This window comes from Symphalangus syndactylus, chromosome 19, assembly GCF_028878055.3.
Source record: "Symphalangus syndactylus isolate Jambi chromosome 19, NHGRI_mSymSyn1-v2.1_pri, whole genome shotgun sequence".
Classification (NCBI taxonomy): domain Eukaryota; kingdom Metazoa; phylum Chordata; class Mammalia; order Primates; family Hylobatidae; genus Symphalangus; species Symphalangus syndactylus.
In genome coordinates, this window is record NC_072434.2 from 16,920,415 (window position 1) to 16,942,762 (window position 22,348).

At 46.3% G+C, this 22,348-nt stretch overlaps 1 protein-coding gene and 1 long non-coding RNA gene across 4 annotated transcripts; one reads left to right on the forward strand and one right to left on the reverse strand.

The window, feature by feature from the left end:
* Positions 1-1,907: 1,907 nt before the first annotated feature.
* Positions 1,908-11,346, reverse strand: LOC134731928 (uncharacterized). Its single transcript, XR_010114655.1, has 3 exons — positions 11,304-11,346; positions 10,786-11,056; positions 1,908-2,224 (listed from the first exon to the last, which is right to left on the reverse strand). It is a non-coding gene; the product is annotated as an uncharacterized lncRNA (long non-coding RNA).
* A 446-nt stretch (positions 11,347-11,792) lies between these two features.
* AVPR1B (arginine vasopressin receptor 1B) lies at positions 11,793-22,136 on the forward strand. 3 transcript variants are annotated; one of them, XR_008649697.2, is made up of 3 exons: positions 11,793-13,228; positions 18,715-20,091; positions 21,672-21,736. XR_008649697.2 is itself a non-coding variant. In XM_055234728.2 (2 exons), exons 1-2 carry the CDS (start codon positions 12,289-12,291, stop codon positions 21,791-21,793), a joined length of 1,062 nt encoding a protein of 353 aa, XP_055090703.1. In that variant the 5' UTR covers positions 11,793-12,288; the 3' UTR covers positions 21,794-22,136. The 3 variants fall into 3 exon arrangements, 2 of the variants coding, with proteins under 2 accessions (XP_055090703.1, XP_055090702.1); XM_055234728.2 differs by lacking the exon at positions 18,715-20,091 and having other exon boundaries at positions 11,793-13,232; positions 21,676-22,136; XM_055234727.2 differs by having other exon boundaries at positions 18,715-21,794.
* Positions 22,137-22,348: the final 212 nt, after the last annotated feature.

A 22,348-nucleotide genomic window follows, 5' to 3' on the forward strand; every position in this document is an offset into this window, starting at 1 on the left:
AATATTGGGAACATGGCAGGAGTGTGTTTGCGGAGGAGCAGTTGTAGGGCAGGAAGTAGAAGGAAAAAAGAAGCACAAGTCTCTGAAAGCAGGCTTAGGAAGACACTGAGGCCAAACTTCCCTCCTCCTGTTGTAGCTGAAGGAGAGGAACCAGGCGTGTACTTGAGCCAGCTTAATGATGAGTCTTGCTTAAGACTCTACTTCTCTAGAGGATCAAGGAAGCTCTGGCACTGAATACAAGAATAGGAGGAAGCTGGACTCAGCAGCCGTCCCCAGCCTCCCACCTCTTGGGCTCAGCAGCTGTGCACCTCCCTGCTCCTGCACCCTGGGCCCCTCTCTCCACAGGGCTCCCAGCCTCAAACAGTCAAGCTCACAAGTTGGCTGGGGGCCAGCTTTCCCAGAAACTAGAAAGCTATGCTATGCATCTATCCTCTGTGAATCACTGCCCTCAGGTCATTAAGGAAACTTATTGGAGATCTGATAGCTACAAGGAGCTTAAGAGAAAAACTAAAACTTTTTCATGAACTGATAATAACTAGTTGAAAGTTTCAACTGTTCTCCCAAAGGAGTCAAGGGTGGTGTTACTTGAGCATAGTAAGATCGCCTCCTCTTCTAAGAAGTCATGTCAGAGAGCTAAGTACGTACCCCTGGAGACTCCAGCCCCATTGCCAATGAAACTATCTTATACTAACTCTGCCTCTCCCCACTTGGAGCTGAGGTCTGCCGGGGGGCTTCCAGGGAGAGTGTTCCTATTCTATAAAGGGCTACCCCTCTCTAGATTCCAGGATGCCTAGGCACTAGAGAGGGAAAGCCCTTTATAGAATTTCGCTGTGTTTCTGGCTGCCAGGATGCCTAGGCACTGGATCCCCTCACAGGCCTGAGAGCTTCCCAAAACCACTGTACACACATATACTCCTGATCCAATGGGGTGACTGAAATTCTTACCACTATTCAAGTCATTTCTCTACTCTCTAAAAAGCCCCTATAAAAACACAAATCATATACTATACAAATTATTACACAGCCCATCGTAGAAGTTTAGTTGGCTTTATTGGCTCCAGGGCTGAATGTTTTGCCCTAAAACAGTGAATCAGAATGACTGTGGGTGAGGCTTAGGCATTTTAGAATTTGTCCGGGAGATTTGAATGTGTAACCAGGGTGGGGAACTGCTGCCCTCACGGAGCGGTGCACAGAAGGGGAAAAAAGAGACTTAGGTCTCGGCCCTCCCCTGCTCCAGGCTAGACCATCTCTGCGCCATGTTAAGAACGCCATTTGTAGGCTGGGCGTGGTGTCTCAAGCTTGTAATCCCAGCACTTTGGGAGGCCGAGGCAGGCAGATCACCTGAGGTTGGGAGTTCGAGACCAGCCTGACCAACATGGAGAAACCCAGTCTCTACTAAAAATACAAAAATTAGCTGGGTGTGGTGGTGCATGCCTGTGATCCCAGCTACTCGGGAGGCTGAGGCAGAAGAATCGCTTGAACCCGGGAGGCGGAGGTTGCGGTGAGCTGAGATCCTACCATTGCACTCCAGCCTGGGAGACAAGAGCGAAACTCTGTCTAAAAAAAAAAAAAAAAGAACTCCACTTGTCTCTTTGGCTTTCAGTTTGGACTTCTGGAAAATGAGAGAATGGGACTTGATGATCTTCGAGGTCCTTTCCATAGTCCTCAGCCTCTTGGCCAGAACCAAAAGATGAGTCTCTTTCAACTGCAACATTTTGTGATTGTACAAGTTATCTTATGATTAGAAGAGCCAAATGGAGACTTTCTGGGAGTCCCTGAAGTCAAAACTGGCCAGGCTAACCCTCCTGTCCTTCATTCAGTTCCTTTTACCTGTTTACTGGCCATGAAACTCAGTGTTAAACCAACCTAACAGAAGGCAATGGCAACACCAAAGGCTGCTCCTAGCTATAAAAGGTGCACTAATCTTCGTAATGGTCCATGTTCCCCAGACCACTTCCTCCATCTGGACATTTATGGGATGGTGAATCAAGGGTTGCCCAGGAAGGTCTCTGTGCAATGCCAGCTCTGGCAGGTCACAATGTTCTGAGAGGGTTGTGAGTCCTAACCAAGAAGAGGCTTCTGCAGGGCCAAGCTCCCAAAGGCTTCAGGGAGAAAAATGTCCTTATTCACTTTCTTCTGTCCAGGTCACAGTATGGCAGAAGAAGGACACATGTCCTCACTCTTCTTTGGCAAATAATAATGCCAGAAGAATTTTGAACTCACCCTTTGGCTAAAATGGAAGATTGTTCAATAAAGATACATTGATAAATATGTATTCTGAGAAACACATTTTATTTTTCATGATAGGTCTGTTCCTGAAAACGTGGTGTTCAAGTTGAACGTACAAAAACAGAACTTCTTTCTTCTTCAATGGAAGTGACACCTAACAATTTGGATTTAGATTTCTCTGCCTCTTATGTCTACTACTTGATAATGTAGAAACCAACATTCAAATCCAGGGAAGCAAATCCTTTTTTAAAAGATTTGATTAAATTATCTGAGGATCAATTGTGCCTTGTTTTTTTATTTTTAACTATATTTTTGGGAGGGAGCTTCACAAACTCTTTATTATTCCCTTAAGATCCAACTTTTGGTTCTTATGACATCAGTTTCAGATGAGGATGCACAAGTCACTCTTCCCATTACTATATTGGGAGGGTGGGGTTCCGAAAATATGCACTGTGAGTGGTGAGTCTTTGCTAGAAGGGTACTATCTGCTCATCTACCAAAGGGAAGGTGAGTAGAAAATTCCTAAAACTAAAAAATCAAGAAGTGGCATTATATATTTGTTATTTAAAAATATCAAGGTTAATAGCAAATAAATCTACTAAATTGAGTTTAAAATGGTGATCTACGTCAAGAAATACCATAAGTCAAGTGAAAAGATCAGTGACAAAATGGGAAAAAATATTTGCAACTTAAATGTCAGACAAAGGTTAATTTCCATGGTATATAAAGTTTCTCAAAAAGGATAATTAAAAAGGTCAACAATCATAGAAGAATCAGCTAGAGATATCAATAATTATTAGAAAAAGAAATGCAAATGGCCTTTAACATTATGAAAAGATGTTCAACCTCACTTAAAAGGCATTCAAATCAAAGCTAAACTGAGATATTATTTTTGACTTATCAAATTGGCAAAAATCCAAAATTTAAGAATACACTGTTGGCAAGACTGGGAAAACAGACACTCTTATGCATTCCTAGTCATAATGCAAATAGGTTCAATCCCTACAGAGGATAATTTGGCAATATATAGCAGAATTGTTTATGCATGTACACTTAACCCAGGAATCTCACTTCTAGGCGCCTATCACAAAGACTATACTAGTGAAATATGAAAAGATACACACACACACACACACAAACATATATACATATATATCTTTATACATAGATCTATCTATCTATCTATAGAAAGAGGCAATTTATTATAGCACTATTTGTAACAGCAAGACTGGATACAATCAGAATGCCTGTCAAAAGTGACTGGATGAATAAAGTATGGTACTTCCATACACTGGAGTATTTAAAAACTGCAAAAAGGAAAGAGAAACATCTCTGAATTCTCCCATGAAGTGGTCTGCAGGATATGTTAAATGAAAAAAAGGATTACAAAAAATATACAGTATGCCACTTACATCAAAAATGCCTTGCCATGCCAGAAAGCAATAGAGCTATCAAAGAATACTAAGACTTTATAAAAAGGACTCAGGATAAAATGGTACAGCCAATTTTGAAAAAGTTTGGCAGTTCCTCAAAAACGTGAACAGAGTTACCACATAACCCAGCAATTCCATTCCTAGGTGTATACCCCCAAAATTAACAACATATGTCCACATGAAAACTTGTACATGAATGTTCATTAGCAGCATTATTTGTAACCTGCCCAAGGTGGAAACAACCCAAATGTCTATTGATTGATAAAAGATAAAATGTGGTATATCCATACAAGGGAATATTATTTATCCATAGAAAGGAAGTACTGCTACATGTTAAAATATGGATGAACCTTGAAAACACTCTGCTAAGTGAAAGAAGCCAGTCACAAGAGGCCACATATTGTATGATTCCATTTGCATGAAACACCCAGAACAGGAAAATCTGTAGAGACAGAAAGTAGATTGGTGGTTGTCAGGAGCTGGGAGTGGGAGGGGGAATGGGTAGTGACTGCTAATGGGTATGTGATTTCTTCTTCGGGTAAGGCAATTATCCTGAAATTAGATGGTGGTGACAGTTGCACAACTTTTTGAATATACTAAAAACCATTGGCCGGGCACGGTGGCTCACGCCTGTAATCCCAGCACTTTGGGAGGCCGAGGTGGGCGGATCACAAGGTCAGGAGATTGAGACCATCCTGGCTAACACAGTGAAACCCCGTCTCTACTAAAAATACAAAAAATTAGCCGGGCGTGTTGGCAGGCGCCTGTAGTCCCAGCTACTCAGGAGACTGAGGCAGGAGAATGGCGTGAACCCGGGAGGCGGAGCTGGCAGTGAGCCGAGATCGTGCCACTGCACTCCAGCCTGGGTGACAGAACCAGACTCCCCACCACAAAAAAAAAAAAAAACCATTGAACTGTACTTTTTAAAAGGGTGACTTTTATGGTATATTGAATTGTTTCTCAATTAAAAAGGTATATACTTTAGGGCTGGGCGTGGTGGCTCATGCCTGTAATCCCAGCACTCTGGGGGGCTGAGGCAGGAAGACAACTTGAGATCAGGAGTTCGAGACCAGCCTGGCCAATACGGTGAAATCCCATCTCTACTAAAAATACAAAAATTAGCGGGGGCATGGTGGTGGGCACCTGTAATCTCAGACTCAGGAGGCTGAGGCAGAAGAATCGCTTGAACCCGGGAGGTTGAGGTTGCAGTGAACCGAGATCGTGCAGGTGAACTCCAGCCTGGGCAACAGAGCAAAAATGTCTCAAAAAAAAAAATAAAAAGATATATACATTAAATTTTTAAAGTAAATATTCATCGATAAACAACAACACAAAAGGACTAAGGTACCAACATAAATCAGCTCCATTTGCCAAAGTCAGGACAATTTGAGCATCAAAGTAATAACTATAAGTGACTCAAATGTATAAAATATGTTTAAATCCATGATTTGGCCAGGAGTGGTGGCACATGTCTGTAATCCTAGCACTTTGGGAGGCTGAGGCGGGTGGATCACGAGGTCAAGAGTTCAAGACCAGCCTGGCCAAGATGGTGAAACCCCATCTCTACTAAAAATACAAAAAAAATTAGCCGGGCATGGTGGCATGCGCCTGTAATCCTAGCTACTCCAGAGGCTGAGGCAGAGAATTGCTTAAACCTGGAAGGACGGAGGTTGCAGTGAGCCAAGATCGTGCCACTGCACTCCAGCCTGGGTGACAGAGCAAGACTCTGCCTCAAAAAAAAAAAAAAAAAAATCCATGATTTGAAGAATTCCAGAAAACAAATTTATTATCTTGAAAACTATTAATAATAGAAAAAGAAGCATTTATTCTGTCTTTTCTGTACAAACTATGCCTAAGGATAACCAAATAGTTGATGAGAGAAGATTCTCTTTACAGAATTATTTAAAGTAATAATCAATGAAGGAATAATAGAATATGATCATTTTGCAATGCTGATGAATTATTGGATCTGTGCAATAATTAACAATGGCTGATAACATCACAAAAAGAGAGACAATCACACATTACATATCCCTGATGGATGCACCCAATAACACCTATGAAACACTCTTGCTAAAATACTAAACTAAACAAATCTAACCAGAATCTGATCAGGCATCAGCAAACAAAAAAACTTGTTAAACAACTTAACAGGGATGCAATTTTAAAAACATACATCGTGGGAAATTCTACAAAACAATCTGGTTTCTTCAGCAACAACACTGCAAGAACAAAGCATACAAAGGGATGGCAGTGTAATCTACAAATCACAGACCTAAGAGACACATTAACCAATGCCAATGCGTGAACCTTATTTGAATCTGGATTCAAACAAATAAACCACTAAAAATTTAAAGACAATAAAACATTGTTTTTAGACAATTAAGAAATTATGAACCCTGACAAAATATGTGACAATGTTAATGAATTATTAATAGTTTTAGAGATTGTGATGGTTAATTTTATGTATCAACTTGACTGGGCCATGGGGGTCCAAATATTTGGTCAAACGAGTATGTTTGTTAAACATTATTCTGGGTGTGTTTTTGGATGAGGTTAACAGTTAAATCAATAAGCTGAATAAGGCAGATTGCTCTTCTTTGATGCGGGTGGGCCTCATCCCATCAGTAAAGGCCTGAATAGAACAAACAGGCAGATCCTCCCTCGAATAAAAGGGAACTCTTTGTGCCTTACTGCTTACACTGGGAAATTGTTGTTTTCCCACCTTGAAGCCCCAGTTGGAAAATCTGCTCTCCTTCGGTCATCTCAAGCCTGCTGGCTTTCAGACAGGAACTGACACCATTAGCTCTCCTGGTTCTCAAGCTTTCAGACTCAGACTGGAACTATGTTTTGCCTCTCCTTGGTCTCCAGCTTGCCAACTGTAGATTTTGGGATGTCTCAGCCTCTATAAATTACGTACCTAATGTCTTATAACAAATCTCTCTCTCTCTCTCTATACACACACACACACACACACACACACACACACACAGTCTCCTATTGGCTCTATTTCTCTGGAGAACCCTGACTAATACAGGGATGGTAAGGTGTTGTAGTTATATTTAAGAGTCCTCATCCTTTAGAAATAAATATATGAAATACTTACAGATAAAATGATATGATGTCTGACATTTGCTTCAAAATAATCTTAGGATGGAAGGAAATGGTTAAAGATTTAGATGAAACAGAATGGCTATCTGTTGGTAATTGTTAAAGCTGGGTGATGGAAGCATGGGGTTTCCTCATACTATTCTCTCTGCTTTTGTATACGGATAAAGTTTTCTTTAGTAAAAAATGGAAGAAAATGAAAAATAGGAAATTGAAAAATATTAGTAGTATGGGGGAATTACTTTTTCTCATAACAGCTACTATAGAATCATTTGACTCTTTATAATATGTGTGTGTAAAAATAAGTATCTTTTAAAAATTAAAAAGTGAAGAGGACCTACCATAAATATAATATGTAATGGTGAAACTTTAGATGCATTCTCATTAAAGGTAGAAACATCAACAATGCCTGCTCTTTGACATTGTACTGGAGACTTAGCCTTCGCAATAAGACAAGAAAAAGAAGAGCTAAATAGAATGGGAGAAAAAAATTATTGTTGTTTGCAGACAATACTGTATGTATAGATAATCCAAAATTATTTATAAACTGCAGGAAAACTGCTGGATATAAGAGCAAGACACAAAAATCAACATTGTTCCCATATACTGGCAATAACCAATAGTAACTAGAAAATGTGGTATAACAGAATTATATACACAATGGCAACAGAAACTGTAAGGTACATAGAAATAAATCTATCAAAAGGTGGGAAGACATTTTTGAAGAAAATTATAAAACATTATTGAAGGACATAAGAATAGACCTGAATGAAATCATAAATGTATAAATTATCTCCCAACTTAATCTCTAAAGTCAATGCCTCAAATCAAAAACTCAACAACAGAACTTTTTTGGAACTCAATAAACTGATACCAAATTTCACCATTTCAAAATTGTGAGAAATATTTTAAAAATAAGAACAAAGGGAGGCTTGTTTTTACCAAGTATTAAGGCTCATTAGAAAGCTGTTGTACCCATGGCACATGGATACATATGTAACAAACCTGCACATTGTGCACGTGTACCCTAAAACCTAAAGTATAATAATAAAAAAAATTAAAAAAAAAAAGAACTTGGAGAGCAGTGTTTAAACCAAGATTCTTAAAAAAAAAAAAAAAAAAAAAAGAAAGAAAGCTGTTGTACCTAAAATAGTGAAATATTGGGACAGGGATAGAAAAATAAATTAATAGAATAGGCCAGAGATTCCAGAAATAGCCTCATATAGAATTTGAAATAATATATTATACAGATGATAGTTGAGAAATTATGGACAATTCAATAAATGGAGTAACTGGTTTGCCCTGCTAGGGAAAAAATGAAGTTAGATTCTTACTCCACACATAACACAAAAATAAATTCCAGTTGGATTAAAGCTCTAAATATGAAAAACAAGGCCGGGCGCGGTGGCTCACGCTTGTAATCCCAGCACTTTGGGAGGACGAGGCAGGCGGATCACGAGGTCAGGAGATCGAGACCACGGTGAAACCCCGTCTCTACTAAAAAATACAAAAAATTAGCCGGGCGTGGTGGTGGGCGCCTGTAGTCCCAGCTACTCGGAGAGGCTGAGGCAGGAGAATGGCGTGAACCCGGGAGGCAGAGCTTGCAGTGAGCCAAGATCGCGCCACTGCACTCCAGCCTGGGCGACAGAGCGAGGCTCCGCCTCAAAAAAAAAAAAATAAATATGAAAAACAAAAGTTAAATTTGTTAGAAGAACATACAGGGGGAAATATTTCTACTCTCAAGGTGCAGAACACAAGACACAAAAAGCCAAAATAATAAAAGGAGGAATTGATTGCATCATAATTTAAATTTTCTGTGTAACAAAAGACCCCATCCAAAGCAGAAAGATAGTGACAGATTAGAGAAGATATTTTCAACATATCAGAATATATAGAGGTCCTACAATTTGATAAGAAAAACAACCTAATAAAAAGTTGAGCAGAAGATATGAACGATTTACAGAAGAGAAAATCCAAACAACAAATAAATACAAGGGAAGATCAAAATACTCAGTAATCAGAGAAATAAAAAAGCAAAGTGAGATGCTATTTTTACACCTACCAGATTGATAAAAATTAAAAAGTCTGAATGTGAAGATGTTGGGAAACTAAAATGCAGCTGGTTGGACAACTAATTTAGTACAACTAATTTAGAGATAAAATTCAGGATATGGTCCTATTTAGTTGAAAACTCATACATTATATGATACAACAATACTTATACTCAGCATATACTTCTAGATATACACCTGGGAGAAATTCTGACACATGAACACAAAGAGGCATATGAGAACATTCACTGTAGCATTTTAAAATAAAAATAAATAGGGGGAAAAGCTGGAAATAAATTAGAAAAGTTGGATAAATTTCTGGTGAACAAAATGCGCTATATCCATATGCTTAAATACTATGCAGTAGTTAAAAATGAATGAACTAGATCTAGCCTACGTATCAGCATAGACAGATGTCAAAAATAATGTAGAATTTATTTATTTATTTATTTTTGGAGACAAAGCTTCGTTCTTGTTGTCCAGGCTGGAGTGCAATGGCGTGATCTCAGCTCACTGCAACCTCCTCCTCTTGGGTTCAAGTGATTCTCCTGCCTCAGCCTCCCGAGCAACTGGGATAACAGGTGCCTGCCACCAAGCCCAGCTAATTTTTGTATTTTTAGTAGAGATGGGCTTTCACCATATTGGCCAGGCTGGTCTCGAACTCCTGACCTCAGGTGATCCACCCATCTTAGCCTCCCAAAGTGCTGGGATTACAGGCGTGAGCCACCATGCCCCACCATAGTGTAGAGTTTAAAAAGCAATTTCCAGAATAGTACAAGGTATCATTTATTGAGAGTAAGAGAATGGGGGCAAGCATAGACAGCTGTTTTGAGAAGTTCTGCTGTGAAATGGTAGGAATTGTAACAGCTGGAAGTGGGAGTATAGTGGCTGAGGAGAGTTATAATTTTTTTTAAAATAAATATTACTACAGCTTGTTTGCAAATGGGTGGGAATGACAGACTGAAAATTACTCATAAAGGGCAAAATCCTTGGGAAGGTGGAAGCTTGGGCTCCAAAGCACAAAAGGAGAATGCTACTATATTTTAGGCAGCTAAATGGTAAGTGGTCATGGGATGGAATGAAGGCGCTGAATTTGTAGGCTGTTGCGGAGGTAGAACCTTCAAGAAGTAATGCTAATTGGATGTCTGGTGACATTATAAAGGGGAGTCTGGTGAAAAGGCAGGACAAAGGCCGGATGCGGTGGCTCACGCCTGTAATCCCAGCACTTTGGGAGGCCAAGACAGGTGGATCACCTGATCATCAGGAGCTCGAGACCAGCCTGGCCAACATGGCGAAACCCCGTCTACTAAAAATACAAAATTAGCTGGGCGTGGTTCGGGTGCCTGTGATCCCAGCTATTTGGGAGGCTAAGGAGGGAGAATCGCTTGAGCCTGGGAGGCAGAGGTTGCAGTGAGCCGAGATTGTGCCACTGCGCTCCAGCCTGGCGACAGAGCGAGACTCTGTCTCAAAAAAAAAAAAAAAAAAAAAGGCAAGACAAAAGGACCTCCCTCCCGTCACAGACTCTGCCCTGTCTGAGAGTCTGGGACCCGTACTATTGTCACTGCTAACTTTTTTTTTTTTTTTTGAGACAGAGTTTCACTCTGTCGCCCAGGCTGGAGTGCAGTGGCGCGTTCTCGGCTCACTGCAAGCTCCGCCTCCCGGGTTCACGCCGTTCTCCTGCCTCAGCATCCCGAGTAGCTGGGACTACAGGCGCCCGCCACTACGCCCGGCTAATTTTTTGTATTTTTAGTAGAGACGGGGTTTCACCCTGTTAGCCAGGATGGTCTCGATTTCCTGACCTCGTGATCCGCCGGCCTCGGCCTCCCAAAGTGCTGGGATTACAGACGTGAGCCATCGCGCCCATTCTGTCACTCCTAACTTCTAATCTGCTCTAGGGAGAGTCCCAATAGTCCATCTTGCATACTGAAGATTAAGTGAATTTCACAGCCAACACCACACAATACCTTCTCTACTGGGCTGTAAGCTGCCTCTGGACTGGATGGTGTTTTGTTTTTATTTTTACCCTCAGCACCAGTGCCTCTCACATAGAATTTAGCCAAGCCGGTTAGGTGTTAAGTGCTGCTGCTGCGCTATCAGAATGGCACACGGGGCTGGTTCTAGACCGGCCTCTGCTGCTTACTCGTTCAGTAGTCTTCTAGAGCAAGTTCTTGAACTTCTCTGGGCCTATTTTCTACCTTGCAGAGTGGTTAACTGCGTTTAGGATATTGGAAGCACCTAACGCAGGAAAAGCACATAGGCCAGAAGTTAAGACGTCCCTTGGGGACGAAAATACCGGGAATTTCTCCCGCTGTCCCCGTCCATCAAGCGCACCAGGGCTCTCAGGTCTAGCTCCTTCCACCCGCCACCTCCACAAATATCCTCACTTTTTCTTCCTCTCCCTATGTCTCGCAGTCCCTCAACAGGGTCTGCGGTCAGACGTCACTCCCAGGTGACTGGCAATCAGGGATGCCGCCTCGCCCACCTGGCCACCCTTGAAGACTGTGGATCCTGCGCCGGCTAGCCGGCTGGCAGGGGGCGCACCAACAGAGCCGCCAGCCGAAGTGCCCCCGCGTAGGTGGGAGGAGTGACTGCCTCTCACCATCCCCCGGGGATGCACCTGTGGAGAGACGGCCCTAGAGAGTTCCAGTGTGAGTGCGCAGAGGCGCTTATCTGCCTGCCTGCGGGTCGGTGGGTCCTGCCGGCTGCTGGGCGCTGGCCTGCGTCGCCTGCTTGTCTCGCTCCCTGTCCCTCGTCCGCTACCCCCTCTGGCCCCCCTCCCTCCAGCAGCCGGCCTCTCGGTCCTCCCGCCGGGTGGGTGCCTGCGAGCCTCACTCCGCCCTCCTCTGCAGGAGCCAACTGGCGAGCCGCAGGCTGCCGGGCTGGACCTGGGAGCCCATAAAACCCGCCCGGGCCGCGCCGCTGCGCTCCCGCCGCTGCTCACCAGGCAGAGCGAGCGGGCTTGGCTGGGGCTTCCAGCCCTGAGAGCGACGCCGACAGCCCCGGACGGCGCCTCCAAGCAGGCTGAAGGGCTTCCGCTCTTGGCTTCCAGAAAAGTTTGGAGAAAGTGAATTTGAGGTGGATTGGAGGGTGGTAGCCCCTCCCCAGCCTTCTTTCCCTTCCAGAAGCCTCCCTCTGCACAGCCTCCCCAATTCTTCCCGTCCTGATTCCCCGTCTTCCTGACCCCTCCTTCTCCCTCTCCTGGGTCCCCTCTCCTCACTGGGATCAGCAATCCCAGTCACATTTTCTCCTTCTGAATCTCATCCTCCCTCCTCCTCTCTATCCCTGTCCACTGAACGATTTCCACCTATTTGCAAGCCTTCTTCCTGTCATTCTCACGCTTCCCATTTCTCTCCACCTTCAGGCTTCTCCTTTCTCTCCACCTCTCTTGCCACTCCATTTTATCCATTAAACCTCTCCACTTGCATCCACACCCTCCCTCCATCCTTCCCTCCCAGCAAACCTTGCTCATGGATTCTGGGCCTCTGTGGGATGCCAACCCCACTCCTGGGGGCACCCTCTCTGCCCCCAATGCCACAACACCCTGGCTGGGCCGGGATGAGGAGCTGGCCAAGGTGGAGATCGGAGTCCTGGCCACTGTCCTGGTGCTGGCCACTGGGGGCAACCTGGCTGTGCTGCTGACCCTGGGCCAGCTGGGCCGCAAGCGCTCCCGCATGCACCTGTTCGTGCTACACTTAGCCCTGACAGACCTGGCAGTGGCGCTCTTCCAGGTGCTGCCCCAGCTGCTGTGGGACGTCACCTACCGTTTCCAGGGCCCCGACCTCCTGTGCAGGGCCGTCAAGTACCTGCAGGTGCTCAGCATGTTCGCCTCCACCTACATGCTGCTGGCCATGACGCTGGACCGCTACCTGGCTGTCTGTCACCCCCTGCGCAGCCTCCAGCAGCCCGGCCAGTCCACCTACCTGCTCATCGCTGTTCCCTGGCTGCTGGCCGCCATCTTCAGCCTCCCTCAAGTCTTCATTTTTTCCCTACGGGAGGTGATCCAGGGCTCAGGGGTGCTGGACTGCTGGGCAGACTTCCGCTTCCCTTGGGGGCCACGGGCCTACCTCACCTGGACCACCCTGGCTATCTTCGTCCTGCCGGTGACCATGCTCACTGCCTGCTATAGCCTCATCTGCCATGAGATCTGTAAAAACCTAAAAGTCAAGACACAGGCCTGGCGGGTGGGAGGAGGGAGCTGGAGGACTTGGGACAGGTCCTCACCTTCCGCCTCAGCTGCCACCACTTGGGGGCTGCCATCTCGGGTCAGCAGCATCAACACCATTTCACGGGCCAAGATCCGAACAGTGAAGATGACCTTTGTCATTGTGCTGGCCTACATCGCTTGCTGGGCTCCCTTCTTCAGTGTCCAGATGTGGTCGGTGTGGGACGAGAATGCCCCTGATGAAGGCAAGTGGGGTCTATGTGGGGGCAGTGAGGTGGGAGAGACAGGAAGAGAGGATGGGGGATTAGGTCAGGGTTACAATGCCTCCCAGGGCCAGGCAGGTGACAAACTAGTGGGGCAATGAAGGAAGATGGTGCCTGCTCCAAGTGAAAAGGGGCAGTTATGATTTCCGTTCAGCCTACAGATGCCATGTCAGTATCTTTTACGTGAAAGTTCTAGTTTTAAAAATTTTGGTAACTAACAATTTTAAAATGCTATGTGGTACTAATGAAATATGACCATTAGCACATTTGGCCACCAACTACCAGTTTACTAGATGGGCTTTAAAATCATAGAATGATAGCAATTTGTGGCCTATGAACTTGCTTTCTCAGCCTCATCCCTCCTGCACCTGGACATGCCTTTGAGCTCCTTCTCAACAGACACTTCCAGTTAATTAGGGTTGGCACATGAAAACCCTGAAATTTCTGGTTCAACCTCTTCATGTTACTAATGAGGAAACAGAGGCTCAGAGAGGAACTGTTACCAGCTGATGTAGTGAAGTCCCAGGTTCTTGGTGCCACGAACAAAGTATTGGATGTGACACACACAAATAGCAAAGTAGCAAAAGTTTATTAAGCACAGTAACACTCTCAGAGAGCGGAGAGCAGGCTGACCTCTGTGAAATGAGATCGGTGTCAGTTTGGTGTACTTTGGGCCTTTTTATATGTTTTTTTTTTCTCTTCCCCGAGCTGCCTAATCGTTAACCAGCATCTGCCTTTTGATTGATAGGTGGGTTGCTTAGTTACTTTGGCCCTTGTGCACTTGCACGTGACCTTCATCTCATAATTTTAAGTGCATGCATGCTGTGCAGTACCTACGCATGAGCTTTAATGGGCCAATTCTCAAATGGGGTCATTTTAGGGATACTTTTTCTCTTTAATACACATGCCCATCTCTGAGGAGCTGCCCCTTACTGGGTTGGTCTGGATCTAGCCAACCATGGGGGCTCTTGACTCACTTCATATAACTTTTGTTTTGGCTCAGCTTCTGCTTCTTATCTTGCCTCTTGCTCACCCTCCTCTTTATCCTGCTTCTGCTCCTACTCATTCTGCTTTTTATCCAACCTCTAATTCCCTATGCTGTTTTCCTACCTCAGAACCATGACTTGCCCCGGACCTCACAGCTAGGGAGTGACAAAGTGAAGAATAAAGCCCAGGTCTTCTGTCTCCTTGTCTTTTTCCTCAACCCCATTAATAACTCTGATTTTAAAAGTGGTTCTAAAAGGAGGGAGACCTTTCTCCTGTGTGAAAAACAAAATGGGAACCTCTAAGAGGACTGTGCTCCAGTTGGCACATGAGAGGCCTGGCCCTCATCATTTTTCTGGGGTGTGGTAGACAGCGTCCTCCTGAGCTTTAGACAGTGCCTGATGGTCTGGCTGCCCAGAGATGAACTTGTTCTCAGGAAGGCAGGAGCTGTGTCTAGGCAGCCTATGTGTTGGAGAGCAGTATTCAGAACAGCTGCTCCTGCTCCCCTAAGCAGGAGTGAGTCATGGGAACAAGTGCATGCTGACCTGTCTGGGTGGCTATGAAGAGGGGTGATTGTGCCCTGCAGTGCATCTCATAGTGTGCACAGCTCAGGACGTATAGTGGGTACCGCCTGCAAGTGTCCTAGGCAGGTCCTGCGCACAGGTTCCTCTGGAAGCTTCCTGAGAGTTCACTAAGCAGCAGTCTCAGGCCACCAATTCCCCTTCCTTTGTATTGTTGTTTCTGATCTCATTTTGCTTATCCCAGGACATGCTCAAGCCAAATGCTTTGCTTTTCTGGAAAGATGAAATAGAGGAGAGCCATTCATGAATTTAACACAACCATGCAAGAGACTTGCAAAAGTAATACCAAACTTCCTTCTTAATACAATATCCCTTCTTAATACAATATCCCTTCTTAATCGCCCTTTTGACATCGTCTGGGCAAGAGACTATTTGCAGATTATCCTTTAAGCAATGGGCAATTCTAATTAATTCTAGCCAGCTGTAGGGACCTCCCTGCTCTAGCCAAGCACAGAATAGAAGGAAGGAGGGTTTCCTAGGCACAGGCACATTCAGCCCTTGTGCTACTGAGGAGTGGCCTTCTGTATTTTAAATTTGAGTCACTTGAGACTCATCAAGGTAAAATAACTGGTCCAAAATGCCACTGCTAGTGAGAGATAGAGCTTGGGCTTGAATTGAGGTCTTTATGGGCCAAGATTTATCCAGGTCATGGCTTTACTCCCAACATTTTGGCTTAGCCAGTGGCACCGGGGTGAGATGGTCATCTGCCTCTTTATTGAGGAGAAGATGGTGCTCCTGCCACTCAGCCAGTGCAGACTTTCCTGCTTGCCTGTTGTATCAACCATCATCATCAGCCTGTCCCTCAACACCTCAGCCCTCACTTGTGTAGAGTGATTCACCACTTATCAAGGACCTCTCTGGTCAAGGAATGCATGGGACAGTGGCTTGTCCCAAAGGGTTATCTTACAGACATTCAATGTGCTCCCAGAAAAATGAAAGCCCTTGAGGGAGAAATTCATTACTTTAAACTTGCTTTCCAGTACATGCAGTTCCCCTCCACTGCGAGCTGGCCTGTTGGCCCCCTGGCCCCAAGTCTTTGGTCAGAGCCTGCTTGTTTCCTTCTCCTTGCCCCTGTCCCCAACCATCAACTGAGTTTCTGGCAGGCGGCAACGGAGGCCAGGACTGGGTGTGGTAGATTATCCTCAAGGGCTGGGAAGTGCAGTCTCCACTGCCTCTGGCACCTGCTCTGCAGCACCTCCTCTGTGGCACATCTCCAGCCCCTACCAAGGCCTGGCTCAGGTGAGCCAAACCAAACAGGCACTTCCTAAATGAAGGAACCTGTGGAACTCCTTTGTCCCTGGCTTAATCTGGACACTAAATGTGCATCGATAGAGCAGACAGGATGAATACTGTCCCCTCAGCCAAAGCCATTTCCCAAATCTTCCGCAACCTGTAGTTACACATTAACTAGGGAGCAGGCCAGAACCCAGGCAAAACGGAAGGAAGGCTGAGTTTGTTTTTGAGGCTTGTCCCTTGCGTTAGTCCATTTGCATTGTTATAAAGGAGTATCTGAAACTGAGAAATTTATAAAGAAAAGAGGTTTATTTTGGCTTACAGTTCTGCAGGCTGTACAAGTAGCATGGTGCCAGGCTGGGTGTGGTGGCTCATGCCTGTAATCCCAGCACTTTGCGAAGCTGAGGCAGGGGGATCAACTGATTCCAGGAGTTCAAAACCAGCCTGGGAAACAGTGAGACCTCATCTCTACTAAATATAAAAAGAATTAGCCAGGCATGGTGGCACACTGGTTCACCCCTGTGGTCCCATCTACTGAGGAGGCTGAGGTAGAAGGATTGCTTGAGCACAGGAGGTCAGGGCTGCAGTGAGCCATAATCACACACTGCACTCCAGCCTGAGGGTCAGAGTGAGACCCTGTCTCAAAAAGAAAATTAAAAAGAAGCATAGTGCCAGCATCCGCTTCTAGCAAGGGCCTCAGGAAGCTTCCAATCATGGCAGAAGGTGAAGGGGGAAGCCAGCGTATCACATGGTGAGAAAGAACAAGAGAGAGAAGGGAGAGGTCCCAGACTCTTTCAAACAACCAGATCTCATGTGAACTAACTGAGCGAGAACTCACTGTTACCAAGGGAATGGCATTAAGCCATCTATGAGGGATCCACCCCTGTGATCCAATCACCTCCCATCAGGCCCATGTCCAACACTGGGGGCTACATTTCAACATGAGATTTGGAGGGCACAAACATCCAAACTCTCTCTCTCTCTCTCTTTTTTTTTCTTAAGACAGAGTCTTGCTCATGTTGCCCAGGCCGGAGTGCAATGGCGCGATCTCAGCTCACTGCAATCTCTGCCTCTTGGGTTCAAGCGATTCTCCTGCCTCAGCCTCCCAAGTAGCTGGGACTACAGGTGTGCATCACCACACCTGGCTAATTTTCTGTATTTTTAGTAGAGACGGGGTTTCACCATATTGGCCAGGCTGGTCTTGAACTCCTGACCTCAGGTGATCCATCTGCCTCGACCTCCCAAAGTGTTGGGATTACAGGCATGAGCCACTGTGCCCAGCCGACATCCAAACCATATCATCCCTCTTCCACTTCCAGGTGCTTGCCACTCTACTTTCACTTCTCTCCCCTGAACCAGTCCATCCAGGCCCAGATAGCTTCAGCTTCCTGCTCCTATGACTTATGTCCTCTATCAAATGTTCTCGGCCTATGTCTTCCCTTCTCTTGAGCCATGAGTTGCCACATCCATGAGCATGCCCCTGGGACACATGCACAAAGAGCCTGTGCATCTGAAGCTTTCACAGTGCTTTGCAGAGTGGGCACTTGAGCTTTGCCTTTTATTTTACTCGTTGAAGTTCTGGTGGAGTATAGCATCTCTACCTTACAGCTGAAAGACTTCGAGTTGCAGCTCTTACTAACTGCGCTATAAAAACTAGAAAGCTTACTTCTAAGGTTCCTTCCAGTTCTGAAATTGCTTTCAATGATTCTACAACCTCCACTGAAGAGTGAGGTGACTCAGTATGCCACCTATGCCATGGCTATAACCATGACAGATCCAGCAGGAGGCCAAAGCTCATCCTAGCAGCTTTCCTGTTGCCATGAGGGTTTCACTTAGTCTTTACAAAGAAGATTTTGTCTGGAAGGAATCTTATAGCCTTGGCATCCTCATATTTTGACTGCCCAAGAGAGAAACTAGTTTTTCCCTGCAGAAAGGTGCATTTCCTAGGCACAATCTAAGAACACAGAACAAGTTCTGGTCTGGAGAGGGATGCTGGGAGGCCCAGTACGTAAAAGCTGCCCCCTCGGCTGTAGGGGGCAATGATGGCATAGGTGTCAATAGGGCAGTCAGGCTCCATTGATTGCCCCATCAGGTCCCCAGCATAGGGTCAGGCAGAGTTGATGGTCACACACTCAATGACTGAATGTAGAATGAGTGGGCCTGCCCCTGAGGGATAGAAGAGGACAGAGTCCAGGAAGCCATGTGAATCCATGATCTATAATGTAAGTGGGGATAGAGACGGACAGGGCCTGAGCTTGGTTATTTTCCCTGCCTGTTTTACAGAAGTTGTCTCATTCTAGATCTACATCCATTAGGGGGCTCAAGGTCTAGGTTTTGGAACAAAGTCAGTTTCTCCTATCTGGGCTGATCCTATCCCTGACAACATTCCTTCTTCTCAATTTAACTTGAAGCAAACCTCAGCTCCTACCTTCACCCTGCAGTTACACAACAAAAACAAACAAACAAAATCAGCATGGTAAGACGCTGGAGCCAGGAGTCCCAGGTTCAAGTCTCAGCTGTGTGTGTCTCTCTAATTATAGGACCTGAGTGACTCCTTTCTCCTCTCTAGGACTCAGTTTCCTCATCTGTTCCTCATCTGTGGGGCCTGGATGCTCTCCCGGGTCCCTTCAAGCTGCCATTCTGAGGCTTCTCATGCTTCTCTCTTGGTAGATTCCACCAATGTGGCTTTCACCATCTCTATGCTTTTGGGCAACCTCAACAGCTGCTGCAACCCCTGGATCTACATGGGCTTCAACAGCCACCTGTTACCGCGGCCCCTGCGTCACCTTGCCTGCTGTGGGGGTCCCCAGCCCAGGATGCGCCGGCGGCTCTCCGACGGCAGCCTCTCGAGCCGCCACACCACGCTGCTCACCCGCTCCAGCTGCCCGGCCACCATCCGCCTCAGCCTCAGCCTAACCCTCAGTGGGAGGCCCAGGCCTGAAGAGTCACCAAGGGAGTTGGAGCTGGCGGATGGGGAAGGCACTGCTGAGACCATCATCTTTTAGGAAAGACTCTCTGGGGTCTGGTACTGCCCCCAGGACTAGTGGAGGTTCTCTGCCCACCTCGGGCACTGGACATGAGAGCTGGGAGGGTAAGGGTGGGAGTTAGAGGAGCCCTGTCTAAAGCGGAGTGAAAAGGCCAGAATGGGCCCTCTACCCTGGTGTCACAGCTGCCCCTACTGTGAGGGCTGCCTCATGAGCTCCCAGTCTCAGACACTGGCAGTTAGGGAGAATCAAACTGCCTGCCTCCCTGGTCCTGCCATATTCACAGGGTGTCCATGCACACATGGTGTCCCAGATCTAGGCAGGCCTAGGATGGTGCTGTCTAGGGGTCCATGGGTGGCAGGAATTCAGAGGCTGGCCTTGTGCCGTGGCTACCTGTCTCCATTCGAACCTGACTGGCATATCTCAGCCTAATCAGGAGAGGGGAGAAGTGAAAAACTGTGAGGAGGACTCTATTTGGATCCTGGATTTCTTTTGTTGTTGTTGTTGTTAGAGAGAAAATTGTTTCATGAAGAAAAGTGAATGGGTATGTAGGGATTACCCTGCTGTGCTCAGCTGTCTGTTGAAGGGAGATGGTCTGATGGAGATGCAGGATTCGATACAGTACCTGGTCCCTAGCAGGAACTCTGCAAATGCCAGTTCCTCTTCTCCTCATGCCACCCCCCATAACAGCGTGGATGACAGGGGAAAGTGTTGTATATTCTCTGTGGTCTGGTCCACTGTGAGTGTGGGTGGGAAGAAAGAGGGAGAGAAGGAGAAGATGAAAATGGTCATCACAAAATTAACAGCAAGAATAAGCCTCAAGGGCAGCAGGGACTTGTGGCCCTCCCTCCTTTCCCCAACCCACCCCCCCGGGAATCCAGCCTGCTCTTTCCCGGGGGGGCTACACAGAAGAGACCTCCTTTGAGAAAAGGTGACATCGTCATGGCTCTGGACACCCTCCAGGCTCTTCAGAGCTTCCACCATGAACCATATGGATGCTGTGATCCAGTTAGGAGCCCGGGTTTGAATCTCAGCTCTGCCTTCAGTATCTCTGTGACCTTGGGTGAGTCACCATCCCTTTCCAGGACCCAGTCTCTTCACCTGTATAATAGGTGAGATGATCTCTAAGCTCCAACCTTCCATGACTCTGCAATACTGGAAAGGGTGTTACAGAGAAACACAAAGGATATTGTAACCAACAGGGTCTAGAAGAATTGTTGGATTTTAATGACAATGACATTGATATACTCTTTGACTCAATTCTGGTGACGGTGGGTCCCACCATGGCCATACTGTCCACTTTTGTCCTCATCCGGGATGCTGAATCCTCCTCCAAGGCTGGGAGAGGCTGCAGGCCAAGGTAGACCGAGGTAGAGGAAAAGCATGGCACATGCTCATTATCTCCAGGGGACTTTTGTTATGGCGTAGCTTCCCCACCTCAATTCTGATTCCAATTGAAGAGAGAGCCTTGCTGGTAGAAAAGACATCAGCTGAAACATCAGGAGAGCTGCATCCTGGTTCTGCCACCACTAATGACACACATCAATAAAAGGCTGGCCAGTCCTTGCTAGCTTGGTTCTGAGAATCAAATAGGACTGTGGATATAAAAGTCATTTGTAAAGTCATGAGCTCTATACTAATGTAAGGAATTACTAATCTAATTAAGAGCTCCTGAGGGAAGCTCTAGGGAACACTTTCAGTCTCTACCCCGACTCCCAGGGAAACTTTGAGGAATGACTGTGGCTTTGCGGATGTACTTCTTTAAGAGGCCACTCAGCTCTAAGAAGCCTCCTGAGGCTTTCTAAAAAGAAAAGAGCCTTGCTGAATGTTGTGAGTGAACAAAGAGTCCCATTCCTTCAGTGCTAGAGAACTGGAGAGTGAGACCCTAATAGGACCAAGGCTCAGGCAGATAGGAGGACCTACAGTCTCCCTCTCACTGAGTTCTGTTGCCCATGTCAGCCCCTGACATCCAATACTTCCCTGTCTATCTGCCCTGGTGAAGTGGGCTTAGAAGCCTCCCATGCCAGCCAGAGCTGTTGAATCTGCTCCTTCCCCTGCTTGCATAAGTGGCCTCCCCACCCCCTTGCCCCATCTTTAGACCACAGTTTCTGAACCTAATGCCCAGAGTTGGTAAATCTTTGTTCTTCATGATGACTGGGAGGTAGAAGGAACACCAGCTGTGTGCCCCAAAGACCTGGGTTTGCATCTTGGTCTCACCCCTTTTCTACCTGTATCAACTTAAGCAAGTTATCCAATCTCCCTGAGCAATGCTTTCTTCATTTATTAAATAGAAATAGCAATGTCCACTTTGTTGGGAGGGATTTGTAAGTCTGTAGACTAGAGATAGAGCACTCAACAGATGTTAGAGAGGGGAACAATGGCCTGGCTCCAGATTGCATCTGGTAGATGGCCTCCAGGGTCCTGACCCAGGAGAGTCTACAGTTCAGAGAGGAAAAGAGGAGACAGACCTGAGATCAAGGCTGACTAAAGCACCTTTCTTGTCTACCCTTTGCCTTCTATAGATCCCCTCTTACCGCTGTGGTATTTTCTGTTTTTCATTGCACAAGAATAATTTACTTGGGGTGGTGGCTTTGGAGCCCTCGTTGTTCCTCCCATGGAAAGGCTACACTTGATCTTTTCCAGAAAGCTGGTTCTGTCCCGTGATATGGCCAGTGAGGAGCGACTGCACACTGGCTGAGGGCCTCGGGAACCCATTCCAGGAAGCTCCTGAAGGAAATGGTGGTTCTCATCGGATCTATGAGTGAAAGTTCTGAAGGACCTGTAGGAGGCTCTCCTGGACAGTCTGGGCCAGTGCAAGAGCCTTGGACAGGGTTCAAGGAGGAGGGGCCCTGTGGAAGCAAGAAGGAGGTCCTGTGCTCTCTGGGGTGAATCCCATTTCTGACGGCTAACCCCAGGAGAAACTGAACAATGCCGTCTCTGGCTGGGCACTTGTGTAAATTGTTTATGCCACCCTGTGACTGTGAATGACAGTACTTTAGTCCCTTAAAACCTATGTACAAGCAAGACATGAGGGGCACACGGGACAGAGAGGAGGGCAGGAGGGGTTCATCGGTTGACTACGGGGATTTCTCAGAATCGTTTCTTTTTTTTTTTTTTTTTTTTTTTTTTTTTGAGACGGAGTCTCGCTCTGTCGCCCAGGCTGGAGTGCAGTGGCGCCCTCTCGGCTCACTGCAAGCTCCGCCTCCCGGGTTCACGCCATTCTCCTGCCTCAGCCTCTCCGAGTAGCTGGGACTACAGGCGCCCGCCACTACGCCCGGCTAATTTTTTTGTATTTTTAGTAGAGACGGGGTTTCACCGTG

Bases quoted from the DNA above. Each gene is read 5' to 3' on its own strand.
- AVPR1B (XM_055234727.2), top strand. From the start codon at position 12,289: ATGGATTCTGGGCCTCTGTGGGATGCCAACCCCACTCCTGGGGGCACC. The intron at 13,229-18,714 runs GCAAGTGGGGTC...CTCTCTTGGTAG, and splicing joins CGAGAATGCCCCTGATGAAG to ATTCCACCAATGTGGCTTTC.